General features: G+C 60.0%; 1 protein-coding gene across 1 annotated transcript in view; it reads left to right on the top strand.

Annotated features, from left to right (window-relative positions):
- The window catches only part of TNRC18 (trinucleotide repeat containing 18), an 88151-nt gene that overhangs the window by 35118 nt on the left and 32043 nt on the right, over window positions 1-20990 (top strand). Inside the window, 10 exon segments of the mRNA XM_047837565.1 lie at window positions 332-522; window positions 1812-2241; window positions 3467-4465; window positions 9269-9444; window positions 9975-10111; window positions 10349-10436; window positions 10438-10478; window positions 12137-12308; window positions 13722-14082; window positions 17227-17502. Coding sequence (XP_047693521.1) covers window positions 332-522; window positions 1812-2241; window positions 3467-4465; window positions 9269-9444; window positions 9975-10111; window positions 10349-10436; window positions 10438-10478; window positions 12137-12308; window positions 13722-14082; window positions 17227-17502 — 2871 coding nt within the window.

The following is a 20990-nucleotide window of genomic DNA, read 5'->3' as shown; positions in this document are numbered from 1 at the left end:
TGGACTCCTACTCAGAACCAAAGCAGGCTGCCCCTAGCTGGGGCCTGGCCCCCCTGCCCTGGCCCCCCTGCCCTGGCGCCTCCCATTCCATGGGAGTCCACTTGGTAGAGCATTGGCTGCGGTGGGAGGAAGAGCTTTGGGTCCCCGCGTGTGGGTGCGGTCCCCCCTGGGCTGGGGACGGGGCCCGTGTCCCCTGGGCTGGGGACGGGGCCCGTGTCCCCTGGGCAGGGGACAGGGAAGGGGGTACAGAGGCTCCGCTGCCGGGGGCCTCAGCCTCCCCCTGTGTAGAGGGGGGCGGCGGGCACGGCCTCACTGTCCGCCCTGTCCCCAGCGGAGCTGATGGAGCGGGCCGCGGCGCCCCCCCTCTGGGCCGCCCTGTACCCGCCGGGCCGCGGCGCCCTGCACCACGCCCAGCAGCTACAGCTCTTCTCCCAGCAGCGCCTCCTGCGGCAGCACGAGCTCCTGTACCTACAGCAGCAGGCCGCCCAGGCCCTGGAGCTGCAGAGGAGCGCCCAGCTGGTGGTGAGTTGCTGGTGGGCGGGGGACGAGGGATGACCCTCCGAGCCCCCCACAGAGGGAGAGGCAGACGGGTCCGCAGGCAGAGACGAAGGATGGCGGGGGCTGGTGGTCAGGGAGGGCCGCCCGGAGTGGGGAGCGGGCGTCTGCCCCCAGACCTGGAGGAGTTGACCGCGGGCAAGGCCCAGAGGTGTGCGGAGCCGTGCGGGGGCAGGGTGCAGGGAGCAACGGGGAAACTGAGGCAGGAGAGGCAGCCTGCTGGACTGGGCAAGTTTGCGTTGGCTGCTGAGGAGGTCCCGGGGCCTCCTGCGGATTCCTAAGCCGGGCCTGACCTCCTCGACCAGCTGGGCTGGGCCAGGGCTGGCCTCTAACACCCACGTTAACTGTCCCGTGCGGGAGGAGCCACGAGGGGCTGGTTCCCCGTGTGGGTGGGCTCCCTGGAGCCAACGGCACTCCTGCCTACTTGCAGGTGCTCCGGGACGTCTGTCCTCTCGGCCTCGCTGCTTTCCCTTCGTGCAGTGGCCACCGCAGAGGCCACGGTGGTGGCTTGTGCGGCAGACGGGGCCTGGGTTTGACCCTTAGCTCTGGCATGCCTGGCTCTGTGCCCTTGGGCCAGTGACTTCACGTCTCTGGGCCTCAGATCTCCTCCTTGGGAAAGTGGCGATGGCGGTGATCCTATGTCCTCGGGATCGTTCAGTGAGATTCAATAATCGTGGGAGTAGCTGGTGCCAGCGTGTTCAATGTGCTGACCGCCTGGTCCCCCTGGCTCCCTGACCCCCAGCGAGCACTGGCTCTTCTCGAGCAGCTCCCTGCCATTTCCTCGAAAGCCATGAAATGTAGGAAGAGACCCCCACCCCCACCCCCACCCCCACCCCAGGCATCTTGAGACCCAAAGGTGTTAGGACAGCACACAGCGGGTAATGAGCTCTCCGTGAAGATAGCTATCCTAAAGCCATATGAGTGTGGGGAGTGGGGCGCCTCCTTCGTCGTCAGGAGCCTCATGCCTCTGCCCTGTCCCCCTTGTGCCAACTGAGGCTCCCGGTGGGGCCGGAGTCTGGACTGGAGGCCCCCGCCAGCCCCGGTGGCCCCCCAGACAGCCCCCCCGCCCAGCCCCGTCTGGGGTTCCACAAGGAATGCTGTGCTTGTTACACGTGAGCCACGACGGAATGTCCGTAGCAGGCTGGGAGGGTGGGCAGCCTGCATGCTGGGCCCTGCTTGAGGCGACCCCAGGGCCTGGGCAGGTGCCCGGCGATGGCTCCTGCTGTGCTCACCCTGCCTGCCGGCCCCCTCCCCAGCAGGAGCGACTGAAGGCCCAGGAGCATCGGGTGGAGATGGAGGAGAAGGTGAGCAAGCGGAGCCTGGAGGCTGCAGGCAAGGCCGGCCTGGCCGCCCCGGGCCCTGGGCTGCTGCCCCGGAAGCCCCCCGGCCTGGCCGCCGGCCCCACGGGCACCTACGGCAAGGCCGTGAGCCCGCCGCCATCTCCCCGCGCTTCCCCTGTGGCTGCCCTGAAGGCCAAGGTCATCCAGAAGCTGGAGGATGTGTCCAAGGCGCCCACCTACGCCTACCCCGCCACGCCCAGCTCCCACCCCAGCAGCCCGCCGCCCGCCTCCCCGCCGCCCACTCCCGGTGTCACCCGCAAGGAGGAGGCGCCCGAGAATGTCGTCGAGAAGAAGGACTTGGAGTTGGAGAAGGAAGCCCCCAGCCCCTTCCAGGCCTTGTTCTCGGGTAGGAGTGTGGCTGAGACCCTGGGGTGGGGGTGGGGGGCACGTGTCGCCCAGACCGGAGTCGGGTCTGGCTCTGGTCGAACCGATCGCCGCCAGTTCATTGACCGTCCGGTTCTCCAGCCCTTCCTTCCTCTGTCTCTGCGGGGCGCCGGCTGCGTACTGGGCCTGCCGCCAGGCTCTGGAGTGAATGCATGAGTGCGTGGGTTGGCCACAGCCTCTCTCCAGCCCCACCTCGGTAGTAAAGTCAGGGAAATGGGCGTGACGTTAGAATCTCCTTCAGAAGGACTCGTTCTGAGGGTTAACCAAACCGAATCGAGAACGGTAAAGGAAGCGCTCCTGGCACATGGCACGTGCAGGGTTGTCACGATGATCACGCCCTTTCTGGACCCCGACCCCACCCTCTGCCGTGTGCTTCGGGCACAGGTGCTCATCCCCTGCCCTGCGCCAGTGGGGACGTGCAGCAGGTGGCCTTCACGGCGTCCCTCTGCCCCGGCGGCTGTTAAAGAGTGTGAGAGCGTCCTCGGGAGGATTTGAGTTCCGATTCAGATTCTGCTACCACCAGAATCTTGGGGCAAGTGACTGCTCCTCTCTGGGGAGATTCGATGCCGTGCTGAAGGCCGGCACTAAGCCTGGCCCCGGGGGCTGCTCCAGGCACCCGTCTTCCCGCTGGTCTGGCTCCCGTGGAGCACCCGGAGCTTGCGCAGAAGCACCGCAAACACCTGGCCACGCGCCACCCTGCTCTTGGGCGGCTACACTCGCGGGCGGGGGTTCAGAGTAGAAACGTGGAGGGCAGCACCGTGTTGGCGTTGTTTTTGAACAGTTGGGCTGCCCCGACTCCACTTGAATGGGGTGAGGCGGCCACGGAGGCCAAAGGAGGCCCCGCCGGGTCAAGACCTTTGGTGGCCTACGGAGCATTTGCTTCTGGGCCAGCCTCGTGCCGGGCGCAGAGGCGTTGGGGGCCAGAGAAAGAAAGAGCCGACCGTGGTTTCTGCCTTTGGGTCCTGAGGCCCCCTCGGGACGGGGTGGCGGCTGACTTGTGTCTCTGTGGCCTGGACGTGCGGAAAGGCAGCAGGGGTCCTCCGATGCCGCCTGGTGTAGGACCGCCGGGGGCAGGGGGTGGCCACGGGGCTCCGTCCCGGCTGGTGGGTGGGTGTTGACGGGGGACGCGGGGGATGTCAGACGCGACGGGTGAAGGGGCCTCCGCTGACTGTCCGTGTCTTTGGCAGATCTCCCGCCCAGGTACCCGTTTCAGGCCCTGCCGCCGCACTACGGGAGGCCCTACCCGTTCCTGCTGCAGCCCACGGCGGCGGCCGACGCCGACGGCCTGGCCCCCGACGTGCCGCTCCCGGCCGACGGGCCCGAGCGCCTGGCGCTCTCGCCTGAAGACAAGCCCATCCGCCTGTCCCCCTCCAAGATCCCGGAGCCGCTGCGGGAGGGCCCGGACGGAGAGGCGCTGGCAGAGCGGGAGGTGAAGGCGGAGGTGGAGGACATGGACGAGGGTCCTGCCGAGCTGCCCTCGCTGGAGTCGCCTCTGGCGCTGCCCCCCGAGGAAGCGCTGGCGGCCCCGAGCCCTGCGGCCGGCTGTGGAGGCGGCCTGCTGGAGGCCCAGGCCCTGAGCGCCGGCGGGCAGGGGGTCGCGGAGGCCCCCGGGTGCCCGGACTTCGCGGAGGGGGCCGAAGCGCGGGTCGACTCACCCGGCCGGACAGAATCGTGCGCGGCCGCCCCGGACCTGGGGGCGCGACTGACGCCGGAGACGTTGGTGGAGGCCAAGGAGGAGCCGGTGGAGGTGCCCGTCGATGTGCCCATGGCTGTGCCCGTGGTAGAGGCGGTGCCCGAGGAAGGCCTAGCCCAGGCGCCCCCGAGCGAGCCCCGGCCCGGCCTGGAGTTGGCAGACTGTGACGTGCCCCCCGGGGACGGAGAGCACCCGAGTCTGGAGGCCCGGGAGGCCGCGCCTGTGCCCGGCGGCACCTGCTTCCTGGAGGAGGAAGGCTCCGACCAGTTTCTGCCTGGCCCGGAGGACCCGCTGGCTGGCATGAATGCCCTGGCGGCGGCTGCTGAGCTGCCCCAGGCCAGGCCTCTGCCCTCCCCGGGCGCCGGAGCCCAGGCCCTGGAGAAGCTGGAGGCGGCGCAGAGCCTGGTCCTGGAGCAGAGTTTCCTGCACGGCATCACCCTGCTGAGCGAGATCGCTGGGCTGGAGCTGGAGAAGAGGAGCCAGGACGTGGGAGGTGAGTCGCCATGGGCGGTCGGTTTCTATGGCATTTTTGGTGGTTTTAATTTTCCTAAGGATTTAAACAGTTTGAAAATCCCCAGGATGGGGTTTACCCGTACCCATTTTGGAAAAGTTGAGGCAGAAATACACGGGGCAGAATTTGTCATCTCTGCCGTTTACAGGTTAGTAGCGTTCACGTGCGTTTGTGTTGCTGCGCGCTCGGTCTGTGGGCTTCTCTGTGAAGTCTCTCCTGGTTCTGTCAGTGCCGCGTTTTGTATCAGCATGATTCTTTGGGTTGCGGGGACAGAAAGGCTCATTTGAACTGGCTTAGAAAAAGGGGAGGGAAATCGATGGGCTCTCGGCAGCCAGGTACAGCGGTAACTAGGTGATAAGTTTCAGGTATGGCTGGATCTGGGCACTCCGTCATCGGGAGTTTCTTGTCCTGTGTACCCCTTCCCCGTCTCTCCCTCTCCGCCTGCTCCACTTTCCTGTCTGTTGTCCTCATTCACGGCAGGCCCACTGTCCTCTTGGGGGTCACCCAATACTTTGCGCAGGCCCACGGGCCTGCCCAATTCAGCAGACTCCCAAAAGAGGCCACCTCTTTCCTGGTGGCTCCGGCAAAGGTATTCGATTCATTCTCGTTAGCTCCCTGGGGGTTCATGCTTTGTGCAGAAGCAAACTATCTGGGCTGGGAGATGGGTTGCAACGGGCTGATTGTGCATCCTCCCCAACTGCCCCCTCCCCTCCCCCCGCCATGGGGCCGTCACCACCGGGCTGCAGGGAATGGGTGCTTTCAGCAGAAGGGCAGCGAATTCTGGGCTGGGCACAAAAAACACGGGTGTTCAACACAGAAACTCAGGGTGCTCCAAGAAATGTGTACAGGAGGAGCCGTGGGCCAGGCAAGCCTCGCCACCCCACGCTCGGCCCAGAATCAGCGCAGAGGAGGGAGGGGCCCAGGCGACAGCTGTCAGAGAGATAATAATAGCGTTGCCAGTGTTTTGGTGCATTTTTTCTAGAACTTTTTCTACACACATACGCTTCTAAAATTAAGATCATTTTGTAAACAATGCCGTGTAAGCTGCTCTCTTCACTTAGCATATTTTTTATTAAATATTTTCTACAGCTATGTGTCTTTATTTTCTTCTTTTTTTTAAAGTTTGTTTTGAGAGAGACGGTGCGTGAGCAGGGGAGGAGAGACAGACACGGGGAGAGAGAGAATCCCAAGCAGGCTCTGTGCTGCCCATCGTGGGGCTCGGACTCACAAACTTCAAGATGATGACCTGAGCCCAAGTTGGATGCTTGACCACTGAGCCACCTAGGCATCCCAAGGCTCTGGGTCTTTAAACATTTTCTTAGGGGACAGTCGAGTTTTCCACCTAGTGGAGGCCCCAGCCTTCAATGCCTTAGCTGGCCCTAGGTTGTTAGGCATTTGAGTTTGCCTTTGGTTTTGTTTTATTGTTGGAACTAATGTGACGAATCTTTGTCCCCACTGCTGATTTTCCTGGGGGTATATTCTCAGGGGTGGAATTGCTGGGACCGAACAAAATCACATTTTCAAGGCTTTTTCATCGCCATGGTCACATGGTCCCCCGGAAGCTTGGACAAGTGATGCCCACTCCCCCACACCCCATAGCTGTCTGTTGTTTGGTTCTTGTTCTCCAGTTCATTACTTCTTTTCATTCATTTAAATAGTTTGGCACAAAAAATCACTTTTTGGAAAGAGACAACCCCCCTCTTGATCCTACCAACAGTTGGTGGGTTTTCCGTGAGGGCCACAGAGCATAGCCCTTGGCCCTGTCAGGTGGTGATAGGTGGTAGGTGGAGACACTGGGAGGGGGACAGGATGGAGGATGGAAGGGTGGTCTCTTACAGAGGGAGGTGCTTCTGGGTGAAGTGACCCAAGGAAGGCCAGGGAGGAACTCTTCTGGGGGATTTGCTGATGGAACAGCACCTGCAAAGGGCCTGAGGTCAACAGTACGTGTAGCACGTTGGAACCAGAGCAAGGAGGCCGGGGCTGGGGTGGAGTGGGAGGAGGAGAGTGGTGGCCGCCAGGGGGTTGGTGGGAGGGGGCCGGCATGGGGCCCTGGGCACCCACTGGAGGAGGGCTTGGAGTTACAGTGATAGGATTGGACTTAAATAGTGTCATTTTGGGGGGCTGTGTAGACACTTGACGCAGAGGCAAGGGGGATGCAGGAAGGCCCAGGCCCTGGGGTGGTGGGTAGAGGTGAGGAGCAAGAGGATTCTGGGTAGAAGTTAAGGTGGAGCACCCAGAGGGCTTTGCCAGCTCCCAGCTGGTGTAAGAGCGACTCCGAGGTTTCTAGCCTGAGCCGCTGGAAGGGCAGACTTTGCAGGAAGCAGCGGGAGGAGGTTTTGGGACCCACAGCTGGTTTCTGCATTGGAGGTGTGGCCCGCGGCTGGATCTGTGACCCTGGGCTGGAAAGCACACTTGGAGGTGCCGGTGTGCAGGGGTGTGTACATAGCAAGGGTGAGGGAGAGGCTGGCGGCCCTCTTCTCTACCCAGCAGGCAGCTGCCGATGGAATGCTGAAGAGGCCCCTGGTCGCCCGTCGAGCTTCCCGCGGCCCACAGGTCACCCCTGCATTGGTACAGCCACGAGGCTGTGTGTCAGCCAGGCCTTCTGTCACAAGTACCACAGACTGGGGGGCGTCTGGATGTTCTAGACCACTGTGTGGGCAGGGCTGGGTCCTGCTGAGGCCTCTTTCCTGGCGCGTGGACGCCGTCTTCTCCCCGTGTCCTCGCCCAGTTGCCTCCGTGCTTGTCTCCAGCTTTCCCCTTTCTGTAGAGAAATAGTCCTACTGGATTAGGGCTCATCTGGTCACTTGAACTTGGTGTCCTCCGTAGAGACTGCAAATAAGATCACTTTCTGAAATACTAGGGTCAGGACTTAAACGTGTGGATGGCGGTGGGGGGGGGTGGGTGGGACACATGATACATCCCGTAGCAGATGGCCTAGAGTCACCAGGCTCCCTGGCCTCAGTTGTGAGAGCCTCAGCCAGACTGGTTTGGAAGGTGAAGGAGGTGACAGAAGCTGCACCTCGGTCCCCTCCTCTGTGATGGAGCGGTGCTCTCCTGCCTTACCCAACCACTGAGAATCTCCCAGTTCGGACGACCTTGAGGGGTGGTCTGGTGCAGAGGCGTCACCTCGGGGTGGGCCCTCGTGAGCTGATGGGGTTCACTGCTGTGCAGCCTCCATGGCCGTGCCCGTAAGAGCAAAACCGCTAGTTCTCAACTGACAGTGACCCGTTTGGTTGTCGCAGCTTGGGGGAGTACTGCTGACATCTAGTGGGGAAAGGCAGGGGATGCTGTTGAGCCTCCTACAGCGCATGCCCAGGATGGCTGCCCCCATTGCAGAGGATGAGCTGACCAAAACGTGGATAGCGCCAAGGTCGAGAAGCCCTGATCTATGCGAGACCATCAGTGATGTCTGTTTTATGGAACTGCACGTGTCGGTAGTAAAGAATATGCTTTGAGGGCGCCTGGGTGGCTCGGTCGGTTAAGCATCCGACTTCAGCTCAGATCATGATCTCGAGGTTTGGGAGTTCGAGCCCCGCGTCGGGCCCTTTGTTGACCTCTCGGAGCCAGAAGCCTGCTTCGGATCCTGTGCCCCTTGTCTCTACGCACCCCCCTGCTTGTGCTCCATCCTTCTCTCTCGAAAATTAATGAACACTAAAAAAAACTTTTTTTAAATATTTTTTTTCTCAGGCATGTGTGGAACATTCATAAAAACTGATCACATATTAGATCACAAAGACAACGCCAATTAAAAAAGAAAACTGTTACTCTGGGAGAGATTGGAGGGGAGATGGGTGGCGTGCCCTTTCTGAAGGGGAGTGGGAATATTTATTAGATAAATGCACATACCTTAATCGTGTTAATCACAGAGAGGAATTTTCCTGAAACATGTGTCCTTGCTGTGTGCCTATGCCTCCACTACCCACCCCCCCCAAAACAAAAAGAAAAAAAAGAAATGCCGTTTAACGGAGGATTATTTAGATTAATTAAAACTGAGCAATGCAAGAGAACTCTAGGCAGTCGTTACTGGGTTTGGCCACATAAAAGTTGCTGACCTGTAGAAATGGCAGTTATAACTCATAAGGTCCAAGCTAACGACACGTGGTAGATTGCTGTCATGCGCTACCGTGAAAAGAGGGTAGGTGGAAAAAGGTGTGATACCGTATGTATGCGTTGACGCCGTTCCCATATTTACGAAGGATGCCCACGGACGTTGCGTGTGTTCGAGTGGGGGTCGGCATTTTTGGAGCCCTCTACCAGATTGTCGAGAGTGGCGCCTCTGGTGGCGGGGCCAGCTTTGTGCTGGGGCAGGGAAGGTTTTCGTTTCTTCGCACCTTTCTGCTCGGTTTGTCTTTTTTGTGTTCTCCTACTGCTTTTGCAGTTTATGAAACTTCATTTGGGCCCTTTTCTTCCTGAATATGAAAACCATGCATATTCCCTGTGGCAAGTTTAAAGGACAGATGAGCAGAAAGAGGCACAGCCCAGAACGCACCTCTGTGGGCGCTTGGCCGCCCGTGGTCATTTTCTCTGTGCGGCAGTGGACGTTTGGAACAGAGCCGTGCCGTGTGCCCCGGCTTCTGCCTGTTCTCTTCACTTAGCACCGTTTCTTGGCTCTCGGCAAGGCCGGGGTCCCGTCAGCATCGTGGGGGCCATGTGGCCTCGGGCAGGCCCTGAGCTGGTCCTGGGCTCGTTCTTCTCCCTGTTTGGGGTCTGAGTGGGGTGGGCTGCCCCCAGGGAGCACGGCGGGGCGGGCACAGTGGCGTGGGCTCACCTGCCTCCTATGTGCAGGTGCAGAGCGGGGCCCGGTGGTGCGGCCCTCGCTGGAGAGCCTGCTGGCGGCCAGCAGCCACATGCTGAAGGAGGTGCTGGACAGTCCCTTCGTGGACCCGCTCAAGAACCTGCGGCTTCCGCGGGAGCTGAACCCCAACAAGAAGTATAGCTGGATGCAGAAGAAGGAGGAGCGGGTGAGGTGTCCCGGGCCTGTCTTTGCCTGCCTGTGGCCCGTGGGGTGGGAGCAGAGATGGGTCCCCCAGAGACTCCGTCTGGCTGGGGACATGGCTGGCTTTGGAGTTGAAAGGGCCTGATCTGAGTCCAGGTTCCACCGCTGACTTGCCGCGCGGTCCTGGGCAAGCCGTATCCCCTTTCTGGGTCTCAGTTTATCCACGTGATAACGGGCGACCGCCTGGCGGGTCAGGAAGAGCAGGCCTGGCTGTGCCCCTTGGTGCCTGTGGGCCTCTGTAAGCGATGGATAACACGATGGCCCACACTGTTGGGAGCGGCTGTCTCGGGCCGCTTCGGCCTGGACGCGGCCCCGCAGAGTCGAGTTTTGGTCCCCGTCCCGCGTTCTGCCCACGGCCAGGGCTAGCGAAGGGGCAGGTGAGGCGTGAGCTGGGCCCCGGTCACCATCAGGCCTCGCCGCTCCCATCTGAGCGGATGCCTGGCCGGGTGGTGGGAGCCGGTGGGCGTTGGCATCCTTACCCCGCTCTCCCCGCAGATGTATGCCATGAAGTCCTCCTTGGAAAGCATGGATGCCATGGAGCTGGACTTCCGGATGCGGCTGGCTGAGGTCCAGCGGCGGTACAAGGAGAAGCAGCGAGAGCTGGTGAAGCTGCAGAGACGCCGCGACTCCGAGTGAGTGTGCACCCCGGCCGCACCCCAGCCATACCCCGCGGCCCCGGCCGGCCGGGCGACAAGGCCGCGGCAGGCGGCGCCCTGGTTGGGCTCTCGTAGGCGCTGGCGCTCAGTAGGTTGGCTGTGGTAGGCCATTAGAGGTGTGTGTGGACCCGAGTGACGTGTGTGCATCGTATGTCCTTCTCCGCGCCCCCCCCACCCCCCAGGTTCACAGCCGAGCGTGTGATTCTTTTTAAGGGACAGGCGCGAGGAACCCCATAGAAGCTTGGCACGCAGAGGCCCTGGCAGGCCGAGGAAACGGACCCACGCCCTGAGCACCCTGTCGCCCCCCCCGCAAGAGAGGGAAGAGCCGCAACAGTAGCGGAAAGTAAGGCTGGCCCCTCGGTGGGTCGGGAACTGGCACAGAGCTCGGAGGGGAGGAGCGCAGGCCCACGCAGGGCCTGCGTCTGGGCACCGGGGACCTCGAGTCCCTCGGGCTCCGACCCACCTGGTTTGGTAGCTCTCAGGGAGCACGGTGCGCGCCGCCCGGGCCAGGAGGGCGAGCCGGGCGAGTGGCGGAACGGACAGGCAGACTCATCCACCCGGCACTGAGTGGGCAGGTGACCCCAGTGAGAGAGGTTTCTGTGCCATGAGCTAAGTGCCTCGCCCGTCTTCCCGCCACACCTGCTTTCTCCACGGTTAGGGACGAATTCCTGCTCTTCTCCGTACACTTCCTCCCTGCAGGGGGATCCGCTGGCTTCCAGCCCCCTGGGATGGGTTCTGACTTGTGCTGTCACTTACTTCCCTCCGTGACGGACAGCGTCACTCTTGTCCTTCTGGCCTGACCTGTTGGCTTGTCGTGCCCGAGCCTGTGACCCCGGGGCCGCTCCTTTGCACACTCTTTGAGCGGCAGCAGGAGCGACGCGTGGCGTCTCTGGAGGTTTTCTTGAATGGTGGCTGGGATGAGAGCTCTTCCCCCAGGCTGAGCGTGGGTAGGAATGATGCTGCGGTCTTCCCTGGGTGTCATGGAGTAGCAGGAGCTGAATGAGGCCCATCAAGAGAGCGGGGTTGGAGTGTGCCCCAGCCTGGGACATCGGAGCAGGGCAGACTGTAGGTGGCCTGGTGCTTGGCTTGAGGAAGCAGAGGGGCCACAGGGTGCCCCCAAAAGGCGCAGGAGAGGCAGTGGATCGGCCACAGGGCTTGTCAGATCACCCCAAGCGTCCCCACGACTTGGATTTGTCCTCCTTGGATGTTCCTGTTTGAGGAGAGGATGGAAAGAGGAAGAAATCCCCTAAAACCAGCCAAAGGAGGATAGGGAAGCAGTTCCCGAAACCACAGGGGCTGGGCCGCCAGCACACAGCCACTGGTTAGGAGCACAGCCTCTGGAGGTGGGCGTCTGTTCCTACTTGTGAGTCCCAGCTCCATCCAGTGTTTGTTGTGACCTTGGGCTGGGTGTTAGCTTTTTGGAGCCTCAGTCTCCCCACGTGTAAAAACAGGATGTGGAACATTGTTTTGTGGCTAAAGTATCAAACACTAACCCGGAACAGAACACATAGTAAGCACCAAGTAAAAATTAGCTGCTTTTATTACTTGTGAGGGTTTAGCTTAAAGCAGGCAAGAGAAGCCTTCAACCTAGGACCGTGTCCCGACTGTCTTAATCCCAGGGGTGCAGGAGACCAGCCAGTGGCTCTTACTCCCCTTCCAATCCTGGGGGATTTCTTGGACATTTCTGATCTTCACTCTTGGCATGTTTTGATAAGGTGTGTGTGTGAGTGTATGTGTGAAGAAGCACAAGAAAGAGGCCAGCAGAGGATACTGCCTTGGAGAAGTGTTTCTTCTTTCCGGTATAACTCTCATTCTGCCCCACTCACGAATAGAATCCCAGCACCATAGTTTTACAGGATCCGTCTCCCCAGATTCGTCACTCTGCCATCACTGTCTGTGCTTCGACATCCAGAGCCCACCCTTCAGGGCTGTGAGGGCGGACCCCCAACCCTTGAGTCTTTCCTGGCCAGCGTGCTGACCAGCAGTGCATCTGGGTTTCAGGCTGAGCAGCAAGCCCCTGCTGACGTCGGATGAGTACGAGCTTGGAGCAGGGATGAGGAAGAGACACAAGGGACCTGAGGAGGAACACGATGCCCTGGTTGGAACAGGGAAAGCTAGGGGCAGGAACCAGCCTTGGGACGAGCACGAAGCCTCGTCGGACTTCATGAGTCAGGTCAGTAACCCTGTGTTCCAGAGATGCTGCCATCTTAGAGTGGAAGGTCTGGAGGGTGTGCCAGAGTTCACGCTCCCTTTGCAGGTCTGTTGGCCCCACCTGCTGCACAGACACTGTAGAAATGATTGTCTTAGTGCCAGAAGGACTGTCCTCTAGTCTTCCTTATTGCACAGAGGAGAAAATCCAGGCCCAGAGGAGGTCAGAGACTTAACCAGAGTAGTACAGCCTCAGGTAGAGCGGAGACGGAAAGCCACTCCCCCCCCCCCCCCCCCCCCCCGCATGCATGCTCGGTGACCCTTTGCTGAAGCCAGGAAGAGAGATTGCAAGTTCTTAACCAGATAACACAGTTACTATTGTTTAACAGTGTAATTGTTCAACGAGCAGCTTCGCCATCCTGTAGTTCTCAGAAGCAAGGGCTTGATCCCATCGTAATTTCCTTGTGAACTCTCCAGAGGTAATGGGGTGAGAGCCAGCTCCTTGGTTTTTCTGATTTCTGCAGAGCATTGAAATCGGCCACTTAAGGCCCTTGTCTCTAAATACTAATGTACCTTGTCATCTTTCCCCATAAGGCCCCATGCAAGGGGCTGTATGTTGATTTGGCCATCAGAGCGAAATAACACACATAAGGGGGATTGCATCCAGGAGGAGGGAATAGAGCCAGTTTGTAGATCAGCATCCTTTATTCACAAATTGTGAAGGATACTTGTGTTGTTTAAATGGCCCTATCCCAACTATCCCCCGCCTTACAATAGATTACCTGATTCAAGAAAAATAGAGACAAAACGTTCAAATGAGGGGCATTAATGGCTTTGAAACTGCATATTTCCCTTTGACAATGAGTGACTACAGCAGACTTGGAACCAGGAATTTAATCTGTGAAATCTTGAGTCGCGCTTTCTGCTTCAGGCATCCAGGGCACGCTCGCTCGTAGGGCGTTCTCTTGTCGGCTAGGCCCATTTAGTTGGATGGGCTGCTTTAGGTGGGAATCCATGGTATGACCTGGGTTTTCCATCTCGGTTCCATGCCTCTGACCTAATCCAGCTGCCTTCTGCTCATGGGCTGTGCTGCCTGCTTGAAGGGCTTCCCTAGGAGGCACCAGACAGCGCCAGGCAAAGCCAGTGGAAATGCCAGTGTTCATGAGAACCGTAACCGCAGTAACAGCTCTGTGATAAAAGCTTTGTGGGCCTGATCTTGTTCATCTTCAGAAAAACCCCCAAGATGCCCATACATAATTATCGCCGATTTACAGAGCAGAAGAATTGAGGCTAAGAGGAGGAGGTGAGCAGCTTGCTAGAAGCCACAGAGGCAGGAGGAAAGGACCGGAGCCCAGCTTCGGCACAGCCTGGGCACCGAAACACACGATCCTGTTTTGCCAAACGTCTTAACCCGTGACTCCCCAACTTCCCTCTCCAGCTAAAGATTAAAAAGAAGAAGATGGCCAGTGACCAGGAGCAGCTGGCAAGCAAGCTGGACAAGGCCCTCTCCCTCACGAAGCAGGACAAGTTGAAGTCGCCCTTCAAGTTCTCGGACAGTTCTGGAGGGAAGTCCAAAGCGAGCGGGGGCTGCGGCAGGTACTTGACGCCCTACGACAGCCTGCTGGGCAAGGACCGGAAGGCGCTGGCCAAAGGCCTCAGCCTGTCTCTCAAAGCCTCCAGAGAAGGTAAACACAAAAGGGCCGCCAAAGCCAGGAAGATGGAGGTGGGCTTCAAGGCCAGAGGCCAGCCCAAGTCGGCCCACTCCCCGTTCGCCTCGGAAGTGAGCAGCTACTCCTACAGTAAGTAGCGGACGCCGTGCCGCCTCGGGGCCTTTCCTCTCCTCAGTCTCCTCTCTCCGCATCTCGTGGGCGCTCCAACGACTCCTGCTTTTGCGCGGGCTCCAGGCCGGAAGTGCGTGCATGGGGTGGGGGTGGGTGCCTAAGGCAGAAGTGCCTGTGATTGGCGGGCGCCCGTGATTGGCGGGTGGGAGCGGAAGTCCGCCTGCCCTCGTGTACCGGCCTTCCGCTTGTTCCTTGTTCGAGGGGAAGCCGGCAGTGTGGGAGGCTTTGCGCCACCGAGTTGGCGGCCGCTGGGCCTAGAGCGGTCGCTCGCGACGACCATAGAGGGGAGTCCGTCTCCCCTGCCCACAGGCGGCTTTCTGTCCTGGGGCCGGAGATTCAGAGGAACGGTGTCCGGTGTCCGTGGAGCGGGCGCCGTGCTGGTCGGCGCACCGAGGGCTGTGCGGGCCGTGTTTCGCCTTGTTTTCGACAAAGACAGTCCTCCAGGTGGCTGCCCCGCGTTGTTCCCGAGGGTGGAGGCCGAGGCCGGGCGAGGTTGACCGCTAGGGGTGGGGAGTTGGCGGGGCCCGGATGGCTCGGCTCCCAGGACGGGAGCTGTGGAGCCTGGGAGCGCAGCCGCGGAGGGGCTGAGCGGTCTCGCACTGGCCCGGAGCCTGCCGCATCGGAGTTCCTTACCTGGGCGGTGGGCCTTGGGCCTTGGGCCCGCCCGCCCGGCTCTCCAGGGGCCCCGGGGCCGCTGCGTGGTGCGTGTGTGGGCCGAGCCCCTAGTGCCCAGGACCGATGCGCACCAAGCGTGTGGCCGCCGCAGGAGAGCCAGGCGGGGCTTCGTGGCTCCTGGCAGTTGTCCTCGGGGTTTGTTTTGGGAGTCCCCAGGCTCCGACGGGGGTGGGCGGCTTTTCCCCTTGACGACTGCCTGGCTGTGTGCGTCTAGGCTCTTGATTGACTCTGCGTGGTACATGAGGTGTCGGAGGGCAGCGGTTGAACGTCACGTGCAAGAAAGCGGACACTTGTAATGTTATTAGAACGTTTGTTTTCTTAAGGAAAGGAAATAAAGTTTTGTGGACATGGGGTTATCATCGTCTGCTTCCCATGGCTGTCCTGAACTTTAAGCGAGTTCACGTCGGTGAAGAGGTTGACGCGCGCGCATGCGTGTGCATACGTGTGTGTATGTTTTAATGTTCGTGGCTTTGGTTGCTGTGGACTGAAGGGTTTCTAGGGCTGATGCAGAGACGTGTGTGAAGTAAACAGCGCCTTTGTGGCTTATGTGCCCAGGACATGCTTGATTGCGATAGCTTTGATGGCCCTCCGGTCGTAATGGGTATGATCCGAGCAAGAGTGCCCAGGCCCGTGGCCACCATGAGCTCATACCGGAAACTCCTAGCTCTGGAGGAAGAGGGAAGAAGGGTTTTCCTCTGCTGTTTGTATCTCTGCTGGTTTTGGAACGATGGAGGGAGTGGGGAGCCATTGCTGCGGCTCTTACGTTTCAAGGGTGAGTGGCCGCTGGGTGTCGCCTGGCTGGTTGCCAGGTAAGAATCCTGTACCTTCCCACTTCTAGGTGGTTGGGGTACGTTTAGAGACCAGAGATCGGTTCAGCCGCTGAGATGTTTGGCGTGCTCTGAGCCAGTGAGTCGGCTGTGCGCACGTGTGAGCGTGCACAAAGCGATGTTCAGATTGCTAGTCTAGCTGTTGGGTCTGTGCCTACATTCCATCGTCCAGGTGAGAAGTGAGTAAACGTTGCAACATACAGGTCTAAAGGTCTGACTCCAACTAGATGCTGGCTCTGATACACGGCTGGAACTGGAGAGGGCCCTCGTTTGTATTTTTTATGTTGGCTTTTCCGCGGTTCTAGGTAAGTGAGAGTACACGGTCACAAAGAGGACAAGAGTGTTTTCTAGCACAGGGATGGCTGGCAGGAGATGGGAGGAGAGAACAGAACGTTCTTCTCTTTTTCGCTTTGGGGGTTTACAACTCTTGGGTTGTAGGGGTCAGGGACATGCCTGGTGGGAAGCCGATTCGGTTGTCGTCACCCACGAGTGGCTCTGGCCTGGGATGCGGCCTTGGGAATGATGGGCAGGGGCCTGGTGGGGCTTGTCTTTGTCCTAGCTCTGCCTGGAGTTTGGAGGCCATCCTGCCGTTGGGGTCTTGACGTGGAGAGCCCAGGTAGAGGAGGAGGCAGCCAGCGGACGCTGCGTCCCCCTCGCCTCCTGCGCCCGACGCGTATAGTTTTCTCGTGGACTTGCAGGTGGCAGGTGCTGCCAGAGCTGTGTCTCTGTTAGTGTTCCTCTTGTTCCGAGTGGATTTTATCAGATCAAGAGGTTATAGTTTCTGGCTGCAGAGCCCTTTCTTCCAATGAATTCTTGCTTGGGATGGGCTTCGAAGGGGCCAGAGCTGTGCCTGCTTGACTGTGGCACCCCCCCCCCCCCCCAAAGCTGGGGGATCCTCTCCCAGGAGAGCTTGGAAACCCTGACCTCACCTGCACGGTGAGGCCGGAGACAGGGAAGCCAGCAGCAGTGTGCCAGCAGCCCGGCACTTCGATAGGAAAAAGTTGGGGGGAAGCCTTGAGTTGTCCCGTCATTTGCCAGTTTCCTTGGCGTAACCCCTTTCACGATGGCCCATCTCGACGCGCCTTTGGGATGCTGCTGGGCGGGGAGTTGGGGTGCACGTGCGTGATTGTCGTCGTGAGCCTGCCTGTGCCACCCTGTGCCGGGGCAAACGGGTATTCTGGGGGAGAAGAGCTTTACCGGGGCCCTTCCTTTCTTGGGCCTTGTACCTCCCCATGCCCCCACGTGCTGGGTGCAGTGACCTCCATGACCACGGGCGAGACCCTCACGAGTGTGGGGCTCCTGCCTCCCCCCCCCAGGGCCCGGAAAGGCCTTGGCAGAAGTGGCTGTCTGGTGGGCGGGGCCGGCAGCGGCCAGCCCGGACAGGACAAGCTCTGTGATGCCTGCGGCTTGGAGGCCTCCCGGGCGAGAGGCGAGAGGTCCAGGCGGTGGGGCACGGCTTGTTCCGCAGCCAGTGGGCATTTGGACCTCTCTGCTCTAGCACGCGCCAGGGCCTTCTCGAAACCGCTAGTAGCGAGAGACGCCAGCCCTTCCCCGCCCAGCACCCCATGACTTACTGTGTCAAAAACTACTTTGACTGCAGATACGGACTCAGAGGAAGACGAAGGATTCCTGAAGGACGAGTGGTCTGCCCAAGGCCCGTCCAGCTCCAAACTGACGTCCTCCATCCTGTGTGGCATGGTGGCAAAGAACGGCAAGCCGGCCGGGGGCCCCAAGCTGAGCGAGCGGGGCCTGGCGGCCGCCCGGACTCTCAAACCCAAGCCGGCCGCCGGCAGGAAGCAGCCCTTTTGTTTGCTGCTTCGAGAGGTCGAGGCCCGATCCTCCTTCAGCGATTCCTCGGAGGACTCGTTTGACCAAGGTTACTAGCTCCAAACACAAAATACCTTCCGTGTTTCCTAGCGAGAGAGTGAGTGAGAGAGAGCGCGAGAGAGCGAGCGCGAGCGAGCGAGCGAGCACGCAGGAGATGGCAGGAGATGGCGGGCAGAGGTGGCCCGTCTGGGACGCCTCGGGAAGGGCGGCCGTCTTGGTTCTTGGCAGCGTAGCCTGCTGTATCCGCCTGAGTCTTTATTTTTGTTCTTACCTGTACCTGTATCATTGTGATAACGCCACGGCCTGGCTCTTTTTGAGCTCTTATATGGACTGTTTTTAGTCTCCACCCCTGTCCATTCTCCCCCTCTGCCCTCCTCCTCGCCTCCTCTGCCCCCTAGACCGCAGGCCTGGGTTGGGCGCTCTCGGGCGCGGACCCGGAGGAGGCCTCCGAGGGACATTTTGTAAATGGAATCCTGTCGTGTGGGCGTGTGACTTGATGTTTGTACCGCGATTTTGGTAATACCAAGCTTTATTAAACATACCGAGTTCATTTTTAACTAAACCCGTGTGCCTTGTCTCTCTTGCTGTGTCCTTACTAGACCGTTAGGTTGCTGCTCCCCCCAGTTTGTCCCTCCTTCCCCTCCCCCCCCGCCCCTCCCCCCCCACCAAGGGGCAGAGCTGGGGTGTGCAGTCTGCCGCTCTTTTCTATTGTTCAGATGTCCCCGGTAGCTCTTGGCATGCGTTTCATTCTTCAGATCGAAAGTCAGCTGCGTTCACCTCCAGCTTCATCTTTCTTCCTTTTTTTAATTTTATTTATTTTTTTAGCTGCTCGTTTGTTTTTTTATTTTCTTAAAGCTCTGTTCCTGCGTAACAGCGGTTTAAAAATACGAACACTCGTTTCCTAACACAGATTTCTGTTTTAAAGGGCATGTAGGCAGTGCAGGGTCAAGACCATTTGCTGCCCCGAGTTTTGTTGTGAGATGTGAAAGCGTGGGCCTCATTGCCGTGTTGAGCGGCGGGGCACAGGCTTCGGCAAGAGCACTGGCCTAGGAGCCCACAGGCCTGGTCTGCTGGCACCCCGGCCCCGCCCGGGGAACCTCATTCGCCTCACTCGTGAAGAGAGGGTGGGGGTTCAGTGACCCCTGCGAACACCCTGGCTCTGACTCTGCCCGGGTTAGGTGCGTCCCAGGGGCGGCGGGGGAGCCAGAGGATCCCTAAGTGTTTCCTCACCCTACTTTAGCATTTGCTTCAGGGTGGACCCCCCCCCCCCTTCAGGGATTCCCAGAGCCCGGACCCCACGCTCCCTGAGTGAGGCCCAGACACGTAGAGGCCAACCTGGACGGGAACTGGCTTGGGCCCTGGGGCTGGACTCTACCCTGATTTCGTTCCTGGTCCGCCTTCTCCCTGCCCACGCCCCTCGTCCTGATTGGCCCACATCCATTTTGGGTGACCAGGAGACGGCACAGCAGGGGGCCAGGTGCCCTTGGGACTCTGCTGTGCTGCTGCCCTCAGTCTGGGCCTGGGGGGGGGGGGGAGGCCACTAACCGATCAGCCAGCCTCCTTTGCCTCCTTTGCCCGGCCTCCCTCAGCCCTGGCCTCTGCAGACCAGTCTGGCTGGTTCATCCTTCTCCCTCCTTCCCTGACCCCTTCCTTTCCTCCCCGGGCTCCTCCCCTTTAAAGCCAAAGTTCCAGCTTCCATGTTTTTAAGCTCTCCTGCCCCAGCTCAGATCCTGTAGAGAAGCAGGCAGCCCCTCCCGATCCGATCTCTTCGCAAGGGGCCATTGGCCCAGAGTGGGCAGAGGGAGCCAGGGGCCCTCAGACCAGGCCAGAAGCAGCCGTGGAGAGAGCCCAGATAGGGGGAGGGGAGGGGCCTTGCTGCGCACACCAGCTGATGAGGTCTTGACAGGGATATTTGGGTAATAGGGACTTCTGACATCCGGTACTAAAACACCTGACTGCTTGGCTTTCTAGTGTCTGCTCTCTCCTCCCAGCAGCTTGACCATACCTTCACCCTTGATCCCTACCCATGATGCTTTGAATGTCTGTTTTGGTCTCTTGCATTTGCTCTCACGCTGCACTCTGGACGCAAAGCGAAGGCTGGGAGTAGGGCAGACGGCGCAGCGGGTCACTGAGCTTGGGTGCGAGCCTGGCTCGTTGCTCCGTAGGTAGGCAAAACCCTTTTCTTTGTGTCCCCTCTGCACCCCCCCTCCTCGGGGTTTGCCCCCATCGGCTATGGCAGCAGCGGATTGCTTTGGCATTTATCAATCGGGTTTTGGAAACCGAACCAAGTTAACAACAGACGACCCCACTGTACTGAGCCAAGAGATTTTTGTTGGTGGTGTTTTTTGTTTATTTTTGTAAAAAAAAGTTTTTCTCTATTTCCTTGGGCTTCTTTGTTGGGACTTTTTCTACCCTCTGCCCTTGGCAAGCCCTGTGACCTCAGGTGTGGACAGCTCTAGAAAGGCTTTCCTGGTCCGGAGACCCCCTCTACTCCCCCTGCCCCGCAGACCCCAGCCTGAGTAGACCGGCCACCATGGGAAACAGCCAGTGGGGGCTTGTCACGCTCCCAGCAGCCGGAGGTGGGGAGCGTCTCGGGAGACCAAGATCATCTGTGTCTCCGCTTTGGGGGAAGCACGCCCTGGTTTTGACTTTTCCCTTCCAAGCACTCTCCCGTCTCAGGGTGCTGGGATTGGGCCGCTGCTGGCTGACTGGTGTCCAACATAGACATCCCGGGCATCCGGAAGCCCAGAGCCAGCCCTCCCCCACCGGACGTTGCCGATGGGGACTCCTGGATGGGAGAGAGTTCTGGAGTCTCCACACCTGAGCAGCCAGGGGAGGCCTTCTCTACAAGGGAAAACCGGCCACACGTCTGACCCCGCGCCCCCACCCCAGCCAGCCCCCCGCCCGCCACCCTGCTCAAATTGGCCCACCCCAGGGAGGCCCGCTGTGGGGGACCCAGGCGCTGTCGAAAGTCTGCCTACACTTAGCCTGCTTTGCCGCTGTGGCCCGCTGGGGCGGAGACAGAACCATGTGATGTCTGCAATGTGAATGGACCGCAAGTGCGCACTGCCTGCCTGCTTGCCCCGCTGGCCTCCATCCTGCTTCATCCATTGCTCCGGGGGGGCCGGGTCTCCTCCTCCTGCTCCTCCTCCTCCCGCTCCTCCTCCTCCCCCTCCTCCTCCTTTCTCCCTCCTCCCCCTCCTCCTCCTCCTAACAAACCTCTGTCTCTGCCTCCTGCCTTTCTCAACTCCCTTCAGGGATTCCTTGAGCTCATCTCCACCTTCCTCGCCGAGGGGTCGCTCGGCACAGACCGAGGCTCCCTCGGTAAAGGGTTAGACAGAACCCCTGCCTGCATTGGCACACCCAGGGCCGCCACTTTGGGCTGTTAGTTGCACGCAAGCAGGCAGGTGGCTTGGGGCGTGGTGCGAGAACGTGGACTTGGCCAGCTGTCTCTGTCCCTCTCCATCCCCTGAGCCCAGGTGCTTCCCAAGGTAGAGTAGGGGGGATCTGGGCCACCTCCGTATTTCCCTTCCCCCT

This window comes from Prionailurus viverrinus, chromosome E3 (genome assembly GCF_022837055.1).
Source record: "Prionailurus viverrinus isolate Anna chromosome E3, UM_Priviv_1.0, whole genome shotgun sequence".
In the NCBI taxonomy this organism is placed as follows: Eukaryota; Metazoa; Chordata; class Mammalia; order Carnivora; family Felidae; genus Prionailurus; species Prionailurus viverrinus.
Note: the sequence above shows the minus strand (reverse complement) of the source record. Positions and strands in the feature narration are given on the sequence as shown.